This window comes from Hippoglossus hippoglossus, chromosome 16, assembly GCF_009819705.1.
Source record: "Hippoglossus hippoglossus isolate fHipHip1 chromosome 16, fHipHip1.pri, whole genome shotgun sequence".
Lineage (NCBI taxonomy): Eukaryota > Metazoa > Chordata > Actinopteri > Pleuronectiformes > Pleuronectidae > Hippoglossus > Hippoglossus hippoglossus.
This window is the reverse complement of record NC_047166.1, coordinates 6680229-6694747: the sequence shown is the minus strand read 5'-3', so window position 1 is coordinate 6694747 and position 14519 is coordinate 6680229. Positions and strand designations below refer to the sequence as shown.

Sequence of the window (14519 nt, the reverse complement as noted above, 5' to 3'; positions counted from 1 at the left end):
AGTGAGATGAAATATATGTGTCACCTCTCAAGGATTACAAAATATAAATGTTTAATATGAGCAAGTTATAAGTGACATTATGAAAAAGTGGCCAAAGACAGAGATCTCTTACCAAAACAAAACCATCGAGGATCTCTCCTAATGTTTCAGTTCAGCTTTTCCTCCACTAGTGAGCCATCTTTCCCAAACAAATCCATAGAAGATCTGTGATGAGGAAGTAAAGTGAGGATCTGTGCCTGTGTGTGTTGGACACACTCCTCTCCACAGGGAGGCGCCATTGTGAGTGTTACTCCTCTAAACAGGAGGAGGTGTGGTCATTCATGGGTGTGGGTAATTAAATAATAAAAAACGTCATTTATATCAGATCACAATGTAGACAAGGATGTATTATTGTAAGGTGGGATGGTTACAGTTCCTTTCTCTTATCATCACTGACACCAAACACTTCATTTATTACTTATACGTTCAAGACTCACAACCTCTTTTTAAATTGTCCCCCGACATATTTACACTTTTATTAAATAACACAACAATTTAATGTGTGACACACACAATTCTATTTTTATTTTACTAGGTACATTTCATAATTTTTCTAACCTTCCCTGATTCTTAAAGTAAAAAATGCCTTAGTACAGCCCTTGTTTTATATTTGGTGGAGTCTGAATGTACAGTATGTTAAACAGTAATAAGAAGCTAATTGAGGCTAAATGTCAAATCTTAAACCAAATGGAAATTTAAATTTAAATCTAAATGTCACTAACTAAATAAACTAATAACAAAATAAATGCTCGAGGAAGCGACAAAGGGCTTTTCCCAGTTTCCCTCAGGTGGTTACACTGTGACTCAGCTCTCGGTCAATTCGCCACAATCTCCTTCCTTTTCCAACATTAAGTTTCGAAAAGTCCCATCTTGTTTTTGTGAAATCCTGCCAACAACTCAACAAACAGTCTAGTTAGGGCCCGAGCACCGAACGGTGGGAGGCCCTATTGTATTTCGAAGGATTTGTATTTCCCTTTTGGGGCTTTTTCAGGGCCTAGACATGCTCAAATTGTTACCAAAGTTTGCAGGGAATTCAAAACCCCAAAAAGTAATTGTATTCTGGAGTAATTTGAAATGGGCGTGGAAAAATGGCTCAACAGCGCCATCTAAGGAAAGGCCCCTCAGTTAGCTTTCACCGATCTTCACAAAAATCGTAGCCCAGGTGTATCATGACCAGACAAACAAAAAAGGTCAGAGGTGCAATGGGAAAAAAGCAACAGGAAGCCCGCCATTTTGACTTTAGTGGCCATATTGGCCATTTTCCACATTTTTACTTTGATGTACTTGTCCCAGGGCTTTCATCAGATCAACTTCATATGGAGATGCGTGTCATCACAACAAGATGGAGATGAAAACTACCTCAAAGATCGATTTTTCGTCACACGGTGTGACCGTGGCGTGGCGTCAAAGTTTGATTACACGGCATCAAAACACGAGGTTCTGTATCTCGGACATATTATATTTTTTTCAGGCAAATGAATTGGCTTTTTGAGGGCTTTAACATGCTCAAATCGTTACCAAAGTTTGCAAAAAATTTGAAAGTGGTGAAAATTTACGTATTCTGGAGTAATTTTAAATTTTACGTTGTTACTTTTGTTTGTCCAAGTTTTTACCCCTCTATTTTGAATGTAATAGTTTTAATAGATTAAAGTAGGCTTACCTTATGCTGCCATCAAATCAATCAATCAATCAAATTTTATTTGTATAGCCCATATTCACAAATCACAATTTGTCTCATAGGGCTTTAACATGGTGTGACATCCTCTGCCCTTAACCCAGATGGCAGTCATAAACACCTCTTGACTCCATAAATAACTATGTTTCTCAACCATTGGGTTCAGACCCTCCAGAGGGTCACATGGTCAATCTGAGGGTCTGTGATATGAGACATTGAAACATATTTTCTGTGTTTGCAAATGAAGTATGAGGAGATGGTGTTAATTGGTAAATTTCCAGGTATCTGATGTGTTACATTTAGGATCAATATACTGTTTGTGTTTAGTGAAATGCAGTTTTGCATCGTGTTGTAGTGTTTTTCCATGTTGCTCTTTGTTGCTGCATATTGAAAAGCCAACTCACAGTGTGTGCTTGTCACCTGGAGTCAGAGCTTTCACTGTGGGCTCAAGTGCTTGTGGTAAGATTGATTAAAGAAATGCTTTATTAGTTGAATGGCAGATCTCTGTAAATGGCTATTTCAGTTGATCAGTTGAGTCGTCCTTGGCTTTGGCCCCAGCTGTTAAAAGGGACGGGCGATTCATTGCATTTCAATTACTGCTTCCAACGATTATGAAAACAAAGTAGTCAACATAAAACAATCATTTATTTCCAGCAGGGGAATATCTTCCAACTCACTCTCCCTTCCCCCTCCTCCTTCTCCTTCTTCTTTCTCTCCATTTGCTCTTTCTTTTCCTGCTTATTCTTCTCTTTCTTCTCCTTCTTCTCCCTCTTCTTCAGTTCTTTGCTCTCCTTCTCTCTCTCCAGTTGCTCTTTCTTTTCCTGCTTCTTCTTCTCTTTCTTCTCCTTTTTCTCCTTTTTGACCTTCACCTTGTCCGAGTCGGTCTCAAAGGTGAGTTCCTGAAAAGACAGAGACAACATAAGTGTCAACACTTTCTTCCTCAAAGTCTAAACATGAAACAAACTTACAATCCATATAATTCAAATCTAAAATGATCTGATTTAACGTACCTGAAGCTCAATGTTCTTCAGTATCAGGGCCTCATGCTCCTTTACAACTACGTTCTCAGCAGCCAGCTTCTTCAGTGCAGTGTTTTCTTTGTCCAGAGCTGAGTTTTCAGCAGTCAGCTGCCTCTCTAGATCAACTTTCACTGCAGCCAGAGCAGCGTTTTCTGCAGCCACAGCAGTGTTTTCGGCAGCCTGCTTCTTCAGAGCTGTATTCTCTTTGGCCAGAGCTGAGTTTTCCGCAGTCAGCTGCCTCTCTAGATCAACTTTCACTGCAGCCAGAGCAGCGTTTTCTGCAGCCACAGCAGTGTTTTCGGCAGCCTGCTTCTTCAGAGCTGTATTCTCTTTGGCCAGAGCTGAGTTTGCAGCAGTCAGCTGCCTCTCTAGATCACTTTTCACTGCATCTTTTTCAGAGATGATGTGCTTCATCTTCTTGTCAAAGGAAAGCTCCATCGCCTTGACCTGGTTGCACTTGTCGCTCAGCTCCCTTTTCACCCTCTCGATCTGATCGTTTCTAGGACGAGAACTCAATTTGTAGATGTACTTTTCTTTGTCCTTCAACACCAGCTTCAACTCCTTGAGCTCGTCCTCCAACTCTGTCTGCATGGCTCTTCCAGAGTCAAAGGCCTGCCCCTGTTTGGCGGAATCAATCTGATCCTGCATGGCCTGTTTGTCCCTCTTCCACCTAGCATCATTTGTGGACATCATGCACTTCAGTGCCGCATTTTCCTGAGCTAGCTCCATTCCCTCAAATTCCATTTCCTTGATCTCTCCATGGAGGAACTCAATCGTTTTGGTGGGAGATTCCACATGATGTACAACGGACTGAAAGACACAAACATACATATAACAGGTAAATACACAGTCCCATCATAAGTTTGGATACACAGGAAAAGACAAGAGGTCTTTCATCTTCATCTCTAATGATCCACACTGCTGAATGTAACTTTAACAGTTACATCACTTTCATCAATTCAGACGATTTCTCATCCATCCATTCATTATCTCTCTTAAAACATTGATCATCACATGAAATTGTTACGAGTTAATTTAAATGCAGTTTCTGAATTTCTCTTAAGTACAGTATCTCAACACTAAAGTGAAAGTGAATTATCCTAAACAGAAGCTGCATAATATCCACAGAAACTCATTTCCTGGAAAGTATTGTAACACACAGACCGCAACTGTCAGTTCAGACTGAATGTCAGGTGACTGATGTAACGGGTTTATTGAAAATTCAGACAAAACATAAAATAATGAAATAAAATGTAAGGTGGTCTGAATATGTGTAACACTAAAAGTGTCTCCTGATTAGAAAATCTTACCTCGTTTCTTAAGTTGTGTCCCTTCTTCATCTTGGCTGAACACAGGTACAGGGTAAGTGTTGTAGAGAAAAATGATCCGTTGTCTTCTAATAGTCTTGATGTTTCTTGGAGCTGTTGTCTTCTCCCTGTCTTGGACTGGTAGCAGTGTTGAATATGAAGGGTCAGGTTGGAGCTGTTATCCTGTCGCCGTCTCAAACTCAACTGACAAATTTGTCCTCCAGAGTTCAATAAATAGGGTTTAAAGAGGGTTTCATACGTGACATCAAAGGAACAGTTGGCTACACAATACAGGCCCTCATGCCTGTGTCCCACTGTCTCCTACTGTTCGGTGCTCGGGCCCTAACTAGAACACAGGCATGAGGGTTTCAAATGTGACATCAAAGGAACAGTTGGCTACATAAAAACAACATTGAATAAAATATCCGTAGGTCTTGAATTTCCTGCAAAGTTTCATGATCTTTTGAGCATGTCTAGTTAGGGCCCGAGCACCGAACGGTGGGAGGCCCTATTGTATTTCGAAGGATTTGTATTTCCCTTTTGGGGCTTTTTCAGGGCGTAGACATGCTCAAATTGTTACCAAAGTTTGCAGGGAATTCAAAACCCCAAAAAGTAATTGTATTCTGGAGTAATTTGAAATGGGCGTGGAAAAATGGCTCAACAGCGCCATCTAAGGAAAAGCCCCTCAGTTAGCTTTCACCGATCTTCACAAAAATCGTAGCCCAGGTGTATCATGACCAGACAAACAAAAATGGTCAGAGGTGCAATTGGAAAAAAGCAACAGGAAGCCCGCCATTTTGACTTTAGTGGCCATATTGGCCATTTTCCACATTTTTACTTTGACGAACTTGTCGTAGGGCTTTCATCAGATCAACTTCATATTGAGATGAGTGTCATTTAAACAAGATGGAGATAAAAACTAACTCAAAGATCGATTTTTCGTCACACGGTGTGACCGTGGCGTGGCGTCAAAGTTTGATTACGCGCCATCAAAACATGAGGTTCTGTATCTCTGACATATTTGTTCCAATCGAGTCCAAACTAGACAAGAGTCCCAGCCTGATGACATCTACACAGAAATCTTGACTTAAAATCACAGCGCCACCTGCTGGCTACAGGAAGTGACATGTTTTTACTTTGATGAACTGCTCCTGGCTGCTTTACAATATAGAGCTCAAAAGAGCTCAGTCAAGTCATTGGATCATGGTCAGAATTGTGACATTTCCTCAAACCGTGTAAACATTGAGATGCGGCGAAGGTTCATCCTTCGCCAAAGGAGACGATGTTGTCATAAGTCCAGTGTGCATTGTCCTATCACCGCCAAACTGATGTCTCATGATCAGAGATGTGTCAATATTTCCTCAGTGTCATAGCGCCACCTACTGATTCGCCATGAAACAGGAAGTACTTTGTAAATCCACTCTGCATTATCCAACCGGCTCCGAACTACTGACCTATGATCACAATCCTGACCTGAACACATCCATATATTAATATTAGTTCAGGGTCATAGCGCCACCTACGTTACGTTACTTTTCGTTACTTGTCGTTACTTTGTAACTTTTCGTAACTTTTAGTTACTTTGTAACTTTTTGTTACTTTTAGTTACTTTGTAACTTTTCGTTACTTTCGTACTTTTAGTTACTTTTGTACTTTGTTACTTTTCGTTACTTTCGTTCCTTTTCATTACTTTCTGTACTTTTCGTTACTTTCGTACTTTTAGTTACTTTCGTACTTTTAGTTACTTTTTAGTTACTTTCGTACTTTGTTACTTTTTAGTTACTTTCGTACTTTTAGTTACTTTTTAGCTACTTTTCAAGCTGAGCTTGTTCACAAAAAATCTCCCATGTGCAATGTTTCCTGTGGTGCTGTAAACTGACCTGCTGCAACTGATGCTGTCACTCATCTGTCATAATCACCATGCATGGTTATTTACATGGTTTTATTCGAACAAGTACTTGTTTTAGCTTTTGGAACAATTATGGCTCAAATATGATATTGAGAATTGCATCTAAATTGTATTTGATGTCTGTAAATCACCTTGTGACCCTTTTGTGTCTCATTAAAGGTCATACTTCTTCTAACCTGTTAAAGGCCTCGTCCAGATCCATTACGGATGCTTCGCAGCAGCATCCGTACTGGTAGATATCACACTCGCAGCAGCACATGGGATCATCTGGCTCCGGAGGCTTTAACTTCTCCCATTTCATTATGGCTTCCTGAAGTTCACAGGGCAACTTCGTTCTCTGGAGCGATGCACAAATGAACTACACCATTAAAACAAACTATTAGTGCAGGGAACATATCTATGGAAATGTACTGACAGAATCTATAACACAAAGACACACACACACGATCTATAACTTTGAAAAAAGCACATATATACATACATATCAACATATATATAGGAGCAATTATCGTAATTATAGAGGGTTTACTTTACATCTGAATTGGCAGCAATATTTCATCTATCTTACTGTCTATAATGATATAAAACCACTTACTAATTAAAAGCAACTAATTAGGGCCCGAGCACCGAACGGTGGGAGGCCCTATTGATCGCTCTCTCCACTAACCGCAACAGGCTTGAAAATGCCTGTGCTCGGGCCCGTTAGTGCTACAACGTAGCCCTAGTTTTTTCTGAATTTAGAAGTAAAACATTACAGCCTTAATAACATTAAGCAATTCTCGAAGAGGGTCTTTCTATTAGTAATACATGTCCATTATGATTCATTCTTCTTACTCTTAATATCACATAACATGGTTTAAAAAAATTTATCAAAAAATTAAGCTCAATAAAACCAAGACAATGGAATTTTTCTTTTTTTATTTACAGTAGAAAAATGAAAATTTTACTATGAATGCTGTGGGCCTCTGAACAGACAAAAATAAAAGGGGAGTCTTTAAATACACACAACATCAACTATTGTCCCTGCACTACAAAAGCAAAAAGGCAATATGACTAAAAGTTGTATGTATGTTTTCTCTGGCAATAAGCGGTGCTTATTTAACATGAATGTAAAGTTCACATTCCACATCATGATGTACAATGACATATACAGACGAGAGATTAGTCTTCAGGTATACTTTGTACTCAGTGCTGAGATCCAAAAATATAAATTTAACTATTGTATCTAGCAAGATATCGTTATCTGGCACTGAGCACTTTGTAAATTATGAGCACTGTCAGATGAGAGATCGGTCATGCATCACACAGACATTGCACAAACAACCTGAGAGTATAAGTCTTCTTCGAGACAGTTGTGGCAGGTTTAAACAAGAGTTCGGTAATTACAGAATACACAAACCAGCCTTGTTCCATTTTCTAGCTAAGTCCCACAGTTTGATTCATTGTTCCATTCCCTACAGACACAACTCTTTGTTGATCATTGATGACGATGTTGTCTAACCTGAATGAACCGAGGCAACAAAGTCCATGGGAGCGTTTCACGCGTCAATTCACGCATCGAGGCCCTCGTCTTCCTCGTCTTCCTCGTCATGCTTGACGTCCACCTCGCTCGTGTCTGAGAACTCGTGCAGGAGGACGTATTCGCGGCTGCTAAAGCCGAACTTGAGAACGTCCTTTTCTTTGAGCTCATAATAGCGCTGGGAATCGATACGCTGGTTGTTCAGGAAGGTGCCGTTGCCGGAACCAAGGTCAATGATGTAAGGCCTCACCCTGCGGCCAGAGGTCCCATCTGCACGTGTAAACGGCACCAGTCTGAGGAAACACATACGTATTAGACACGATTACTCATAAATCAAGTAAAACACTATTCAAAAAAGTACCAAAGTTTGAATAGATCGGTCTAAATCATACTGATTAAAGTACAAATTAAAACACCTCAGCTGGTGATTGTTATTCTTACCTATACTGGAATACTGCATGTTGCTTGGAGCACGATGGATGGTCAATGGGGATATCAGCAATTTTTCTCTGCCGCCCCAACAAATAGGCACTCTGTCTGTGAACGTACATGACCGGAAGGGGCTCATCATTCTTGAAAGGGTAAAGTCGCCATCTGCGCTTGGGAATTCGAGCCTCGGCTGGCTCGTTGTACTTGATCACCACCCCTCGGAATGTGTTGGTATCTTCGGTGAGCGCCCCCGACAGCTTAAAGTTGGGCTTCTCCTTATCGACAGGAGGAGCATTTGCACCATCACTCCCGCCGTCATACTCTCCGAAATCTTGTTCCTGGTTTTCCCCGCGCCGCTGGTGGTTTTCCCTGCGCCGCTCATTGTGCTGCTGTCGCTCGGCTTGTTGAGAGGAAAGCGCTTCTCGGTCTCTGTGTCTGTCTCCGCCGCGCTCTCTCTCCCGCGGTCTGTCCGATTCCCACCGGCTCCGCCCCTCTTCTGGCTGGTCGTTTCGTCTCCTCCGATCATCACCACCACCACCAGCACCACCACCAACAGCAGCAGCAGCAGCAGCAGCAGCACCACCACCACCAGCAGCCCGATGCTCATCCCGCTCCTGAGAAACATTTGGAAAGAAGTCAGAAGAGAGATTATTAATCATTAAAAAAAACAAGTAACAAAAAGTTACTGACATTGCGCTGGAACATATTACTGTATTCTAGTCTTTCTATTATTACTTTGGAGGTTTACTCGTTACTCTAATGTTATTGTGTAATAAAATAACATTTGTTATTTAATTTGCATAGGACCTCAACTAAATTGACAAAAGGATTGTTATTTGTCTCTTTCTTCGAGAGATCAGCCTCTAATGGCATTTATTTTTCATCCACATCTGGGACTGTAACGATTCTCGAACAACAAACGAGGCCGCGACACGTCTCCCTGCCCACTCCCACACGCTGCCACAGCTGCAGGTACAGCCTGTTGCGTGTGTGTGTCACACTCCAATCACAACACCGCATAATCAGAACCAACACAGAAGCGTCTAATATCTTCAGAGAAATGATTGTGGAGGTCGAAGAGGAACGTCTGTTTGTTTTGACGATTTGAACTCTGGACGTTGAGACAGTGGGAGAGAACGCAAGCACTGATCCAAATGTTTTCCTTACGCACCCACTACAACCCCCGTCTCAAAGATATTAAACCGAGGTATGAACCGAACTGTGGATTCGATGCATCATTACAGCCCTAACAGTTCCCATCAAAACACAACACTAGCAAATATTGTCTCTGCACATAACAACAAGCTGAGCCTGTTGGATTCAGATCAAATCTGACTATATTTGAAATTTGTTTTCTGGTTATTTTACAGTTCCTCACTGTCAACTTATGGTGCTAACAATTCTTAATACAAGACAAACCCCTGGCTTGAGCGTTAGAAACCGAATACCCAGTGTAACACCGGTGTATTAGCACAAATGGCACACCAGCAGCAGAGGAAGGTGCCAGTTCTCAACAATGCAACATGTCTGTGAAGGTGTGAAATACCCTGGAGCCTCTTTTTGTCAACGCTGTTGGTCAGATAGCTGAAAAAAAAACCTAAATCACCCGCTTTATTTTGACATCAGCTCCAGCGCGCTGGGGACTCCTCCTGTTCCTGGGGGATCTGCTGCCTCTTCTCGGCGAGCGCTCCCTCGTCTTACCCGGGGACCTGCAAGCAGAACACGGACACTGAGTCTAGAATAAACACCGGTCCTCGAACACATAAAACCGTTTCCGTTCAACGCGACCAGCATGGTTTGTACATGTGATGTCAAATGCTAACGACCAAACCATGCTAGCCCATCAATGGCGGGCGTGTGCGGGGGGTTAAATAACACAATTACATGTTAATAACGACACGATGGGATATTGCCGTTGTACACACCTGCTGGTTCTCCTCCTCTGGGGACTGGAGGTGCCGCTGGATCGGGACCGGGAGCGTCGGGATGTCTGTGGCCTAACGGGGCTCACTTTCTCCTCCTTTATCTTTACTTTGCTCTCCCGCTCCGGCGAATCTCTTCTCCGGTGTCGCTTTTCTTTGGCCATCCTTTTAAACATGTATCAGTTCGACCGCTGATGCGACTAAACGCACATGTTCGACCCCGCAAAAGTAAATATGAGACAAAGGAAAAGTCAAAACGTAACCAGCGCAAACTTCGACTGTTGTAATCGGATCACGTACTTCCGGTTCCGTTGGTCCGCCGCATATTTATCCCGACGTAATCGCTGCACACTTGTGACATTGGTTCCGGTGTCGTGCGTAAAAGTGATCGTCTGCCACAAACTACAACACTTTCATAACCGAATGATCATAATTATTATTGTTTGTGAATCTCATTGACAGAACTTCAACACGTGAACACAGAATTCAACTTAACTACATATATTATAGAGGGAACATGAATACAGTGTTTTCAAAGCTTTCTTGTTTTGGGATTTTAGTATTGAATTTATATATTATTAATATTGATTTGTTTTGGAGGTAGTAAAGCCAAACAATATTTTTTTCATAAGAGAGGGAGAGTTCAGAGTCAATATAAAAAAACCGAGGAAACCAAAACAAGATATTTTCTGGAACCAGAAAAGAGCAGAACACATTAATGTACTTTTTTTTTTTTCGGTAGAAAAAGTCTGGAGGGATAAAAACGATGAATCAGTTTGAAATTATTATTAGATATTTAGAGGCAAGGCACCACATTTTCTTCCACTTAGGTAATTACATTTGGAATAGAGACCAGTTTATTTATAAATAAACCATGTATATTGTTCTTTTTGTAGAGGAAAAACAGATTTGACCAACACATTATTCATAATATTTGAGGCACATTGTCTTCAATGTAAATTTTTGAGCATCTTTATTTTTGCGTCTTTCTTCAGTCTCTATAAGGATAACAACCATGGACTAGGGCCTCCAGAACATCCCCCTCAGAGCCAATATTTGTTTGCAGGTCTTTAAACACATCCTTGAAGAGCTTCTCAACATTTGTTGATTTTTTATGATCTCCAAGTGCAGAGCTTGATCTGCTTCTTTGCCTTCTCTTCCAGATTTCTGATAATGTCGAAATCTGTTGGATCTGTTGGTGTGTCTTCTCCAAGACAAGGTCAAAGGCATTGCCTAAGGCATTGCCTTTAATCCATCAATCGGTTAATCCATTAACCCCTTTTAGTCACTTTATTTGTTTATATAGACTAGGATGGCTGCAATATCAAAGACACCTTAACGGTCTTTGATATCATCATCATAAACGAAGACAGGGAACGAAGAAGAATAAGAAGACACAGTATGTGTCTGTAATTGTAACAGAGACTTTATATTTGATACATTTATTCAAGTAAGAATTGGGACAGCTTTATCGGGAAGGTATATGGTGAAAAATGGTACTCCTCAATGATTAGTCCAATATTGTTTTCCATTATGATTATTGATGTGTTCTCTCAAGTTCAGGATGATATTGGGCGAGGGGAGGGACCCTCTTTGCTAATGATGGAGCCTTGTGGAAAAGGGGAAGGAATATTCATCATATAATGGGAGAAAATACAAGAGGCAATTCATGTGGTAGAAAATGGTTATATTCATGGGGTTTCAAGTTCTCAGTGTAAAAAACTAAAGCATTTGTGTTTACTAGAAAGAGAGGGTTGATACACAGCTAGGTATGTATGGACAAAGAGCGTTGCATGCGTTTTGTGCACCACGGGAAGGATAAACGCTTCACTTCCTGTGTCCGTCGCGCAACGCCAAACCACGCCCACTAGTCACGCATTACGGTCTACGCCCTCAAGTGCAGACCACACGGAGAAAATTTTATGTGAATCGAATTTAATTTGTGAAACGAGGCTTACTTCCTGTTGCCAGTAGATGGCGATATCACTACATGCAGACTAATAGATCTGTTCAAAAAAAAAGTCCGGGGCACCAATTGGATTAACGCAGCAGGAAGTCGGCCATGTTGGATTTAGTTTTACACGTTGTGTATTTTAACGAACTTCTCCTTCTTATTACTCGGGCCCGTACAGTACTGCTTTGAGCCCGAGTAATAACATCCTGATCTGTGATTACACCGGAAGCTCGCTAGGCCGTTTGCGCTGTTGCCCTGACAACGCAAACAGTGCTAAGCGCTAACAGTTTGTCACCAACAGCATCGACTCATCTGCAGCATAAACCTTAAAGATCCTGATTTTATTGTTACCGTCATCACAGCAGGAGACGATGATCCCACCGACAGACTCTCTCATGTTATACAACACCCCGGTTTTGATCAGCAAGAACACAGACAGGAAATCACCTAAGGTCAGTTTTCATCGTTGTCTAAACTGACTTCTCCCTCTGAACAACAGGAAGTGGGGAACAAAGAGAAAAGGTTAAAGTGTTAAAACTGTTTAGTATTTAATATTTGTTGAAATTGTTCATATGTGAAATGTAGTAAGGAAAAAAGAAAATAGGGGGAAACTTTATCTTAAAGGGATAATTCTCTCATTATCTACTCAGCACTATGCCAATGGAGGAGTTGGTTTGAAGTGTTTGAGGCCACTAAACACTTTTTGAGTCTCAGGGGTAAACAGTGTTGCAGACAAATCCAATACAATTGAAGTAAAGTGGGACAACTTCTTCAAATGTAAAAAAAAAACAGGAAAAAAACCATAATATGCCTCCATACTGCTCCTGTGGTGTCATCCAAGTGTCCGTAAGCCCCGACATTCAAATTCAACTCGAAACAAGATCATTTACACCATGTTTTAGCTAAAATGTCCTCTGTTATCTACTCAAGAACGCGGCTCTGGACGAGGATAACTGGGACATTTAGGCTAAAAACCTGGTGTGCTTACACAAAGACAATGACAGCTATTCAAAAAAAAAACAATTCTTGTGTGCAAATAGTGTAAGCACTGAAATTGTAGCTGTTGTTTTTTCCCGTCTGTGTCGCAGCATTGACATGACAACTGGAAGACTGTTCTGTCTGGTCTTAAACATGGTGAAGCTTGTTTGTGGAGCAGGTCTGTCAGTTTAGCCTTGGGACCAATCTGTGGTTGGCTGAGTGTGAATGTATGAGTGAGGTGTGAAGCAGAAAAATGTATATGGATAAGTTAAGTGATTGAAACATGTAACACTTCATACTTTCCACCACAGGCACGCCCTTCAAGAGCGTGCCCTCAGCAGTCCAGCGACTCCTGCCCTGTTCAACCACCACCTAGATTCTCCTCCACTGAGGACACCTGGAAGGAAAATGAGGCCACTTTGGACACCATCTTTCCACCAAGGTACATCTCCATCATAGCTCAGAGGGTTTAACCAACTGCGGTATCTCAACATCTGCTTCTTTGCAGAGAATGGATGGTAGGGAAACAACAATGGCTGCAGCGAGTGTCCAGCTTTCCTTGTACAAGAACAGATGTCGTGCGCCTCGAGGAACTGCTGGACGCAAACCTGCAGAGGAGGCAGGCCAGAGACACGGGCATCTGTCCCGTTCGCAGGGAGCTCTACACCCAGTGCTTTGGTAAACAATGCACTGTACTTACAATGGTGGAAGATACTATGGCTACGTTTTTAGCCGCTTGGGACTAGATCTATACCTTGTTGGTCACATTTTTCATACACAGCAACACAAACTCTTATTTACATCCTGATTTTCAATTTTTCCCCAGATGAGCTCATCCGACAGGTGACCATCAATTGTGCCGAGAGGGGTCTGCTGCTGTTGCGGGTTCGAGATGAGATTAAATTGTCGTTTGCGGCCCATGAGACACTGTATGAGAGCAGCATTGGGTTCGGCATGAGGAAAGCACTGCTGGCCGAGCAGGGCAAAGCTGACATGGAGAAATGCGTGAGGGCATTGAGTTTATTTTATTTGTTACGAATTACAAATACAGACGAACAATAGCCCCAAAATCTGATATTTGGATTTCAAAGTGAATTTAGACATGTAATCTAAAGATATGGGATTACAATTACAGTTTTCTGTTAGGAGTCCAGCAGAGAGCGCCATTTCTCTTTAAGAGACCCTAAAATAAGGATGGTGGCAGCAGATTTTACAGAATTGATCCTGCATCTGTAACTTGCTCACATGAGTGTCTCGTTGCATTTATGTATCTAGACTGCTGATCTGCAGAATGAGATTCAAGACCTGAATAGGGAACTGAACGAAGAGAAAGCTAAATGTGACGTGATCGAACAGAGAGAAGCTGAAAAGCGGCAGGTGGAGGAAAAGAAGTACACAGAGGAGATTCAGTTCCTAAAGAGAACCAATCAGCAACTCAAGGTGAGGTTTTATCATCACAAATAAAAGAAAATGTGTTTGCCAAGCATCAACTGCCTTGTTGAAGCCGTGTTGCCCGTCTTAATATTCAACCCATTTGTCTTTCTTTTCAGAACCAGCTGGAAGGGATCACACCAAAGAAATAACTGCAAAATAAAAAAACCTGAGTTACCATTTCCCCATTTGACTGATGAAAACTTAACTGAGTGTAATTCGCAAATATTTTAAGTACAGTTCAAACTATCACTGTACATTTGTCTTGAACATCAAGAGAGCATTACACCTGTAAATGATGAATGAAATGTCATTCAAACACAGAGGGGTTGAACAT

At 41.4% G+C, this 14519-nt stretch overlaps 3 protein-coding genes across 3 annotated transcripts in view; 1 reads left to right on the top strand and 2 right to left on the bottom strand.

Annotated features, from left to right (window-relative positions):
* LOC117777400 (hemicentin-1-like) overlaps window positions 1–14519 on the bottom strand; it is a 1765934-nt gene that overhangs the window by 273016 nt on the left and 1478399 nt on the right. The window lies entirely within an intron of this gene.
* Window positions 6853–10134, bottom strand: snip1 (Smad nuclear interacting protein). The gene is made up of 4 exons (XM_034612216.1): window positions 9823–10134; window positions 9504–9606; window positions 7910–8511; window positions 6853–7761 (listed from the first exon to the last, which is right to left on the bottom strand). Exons 1-4 carry the CDS (start codon window positions 9993–9995, stop codon window positions 7500–7502), a joined length of 1140 nt encoding a protein of 379 aa, XP_034468107.1. The 5' UTR covers window positions 9996–10134; the 3' UTR covers window positions 6853–7499.
* On the top strand, window positions 9575–14510 carry LOC117777451 (axonemal dynein light intermediate polypeptide 1-like). The gene is made up of 7 exons (XM_034612247.1): window positions 9575–9692; window positions 12136–12225; window positions 13063–13193; window positions 13260–13429; window positions 13578–13756; window positions 14027–14191; window positions 14302–14510. The coding sequence occupies exons 1-7, from the start codon at window positions 9690–9692 to the stop codon at window positions 14332–14334; spliced, it is 771 nt and encodes a 256-aa protein (XP_034468138.1). The 5' UTR covers window positions 9575–9689; the 3' UTR covers window positions 14335–14510.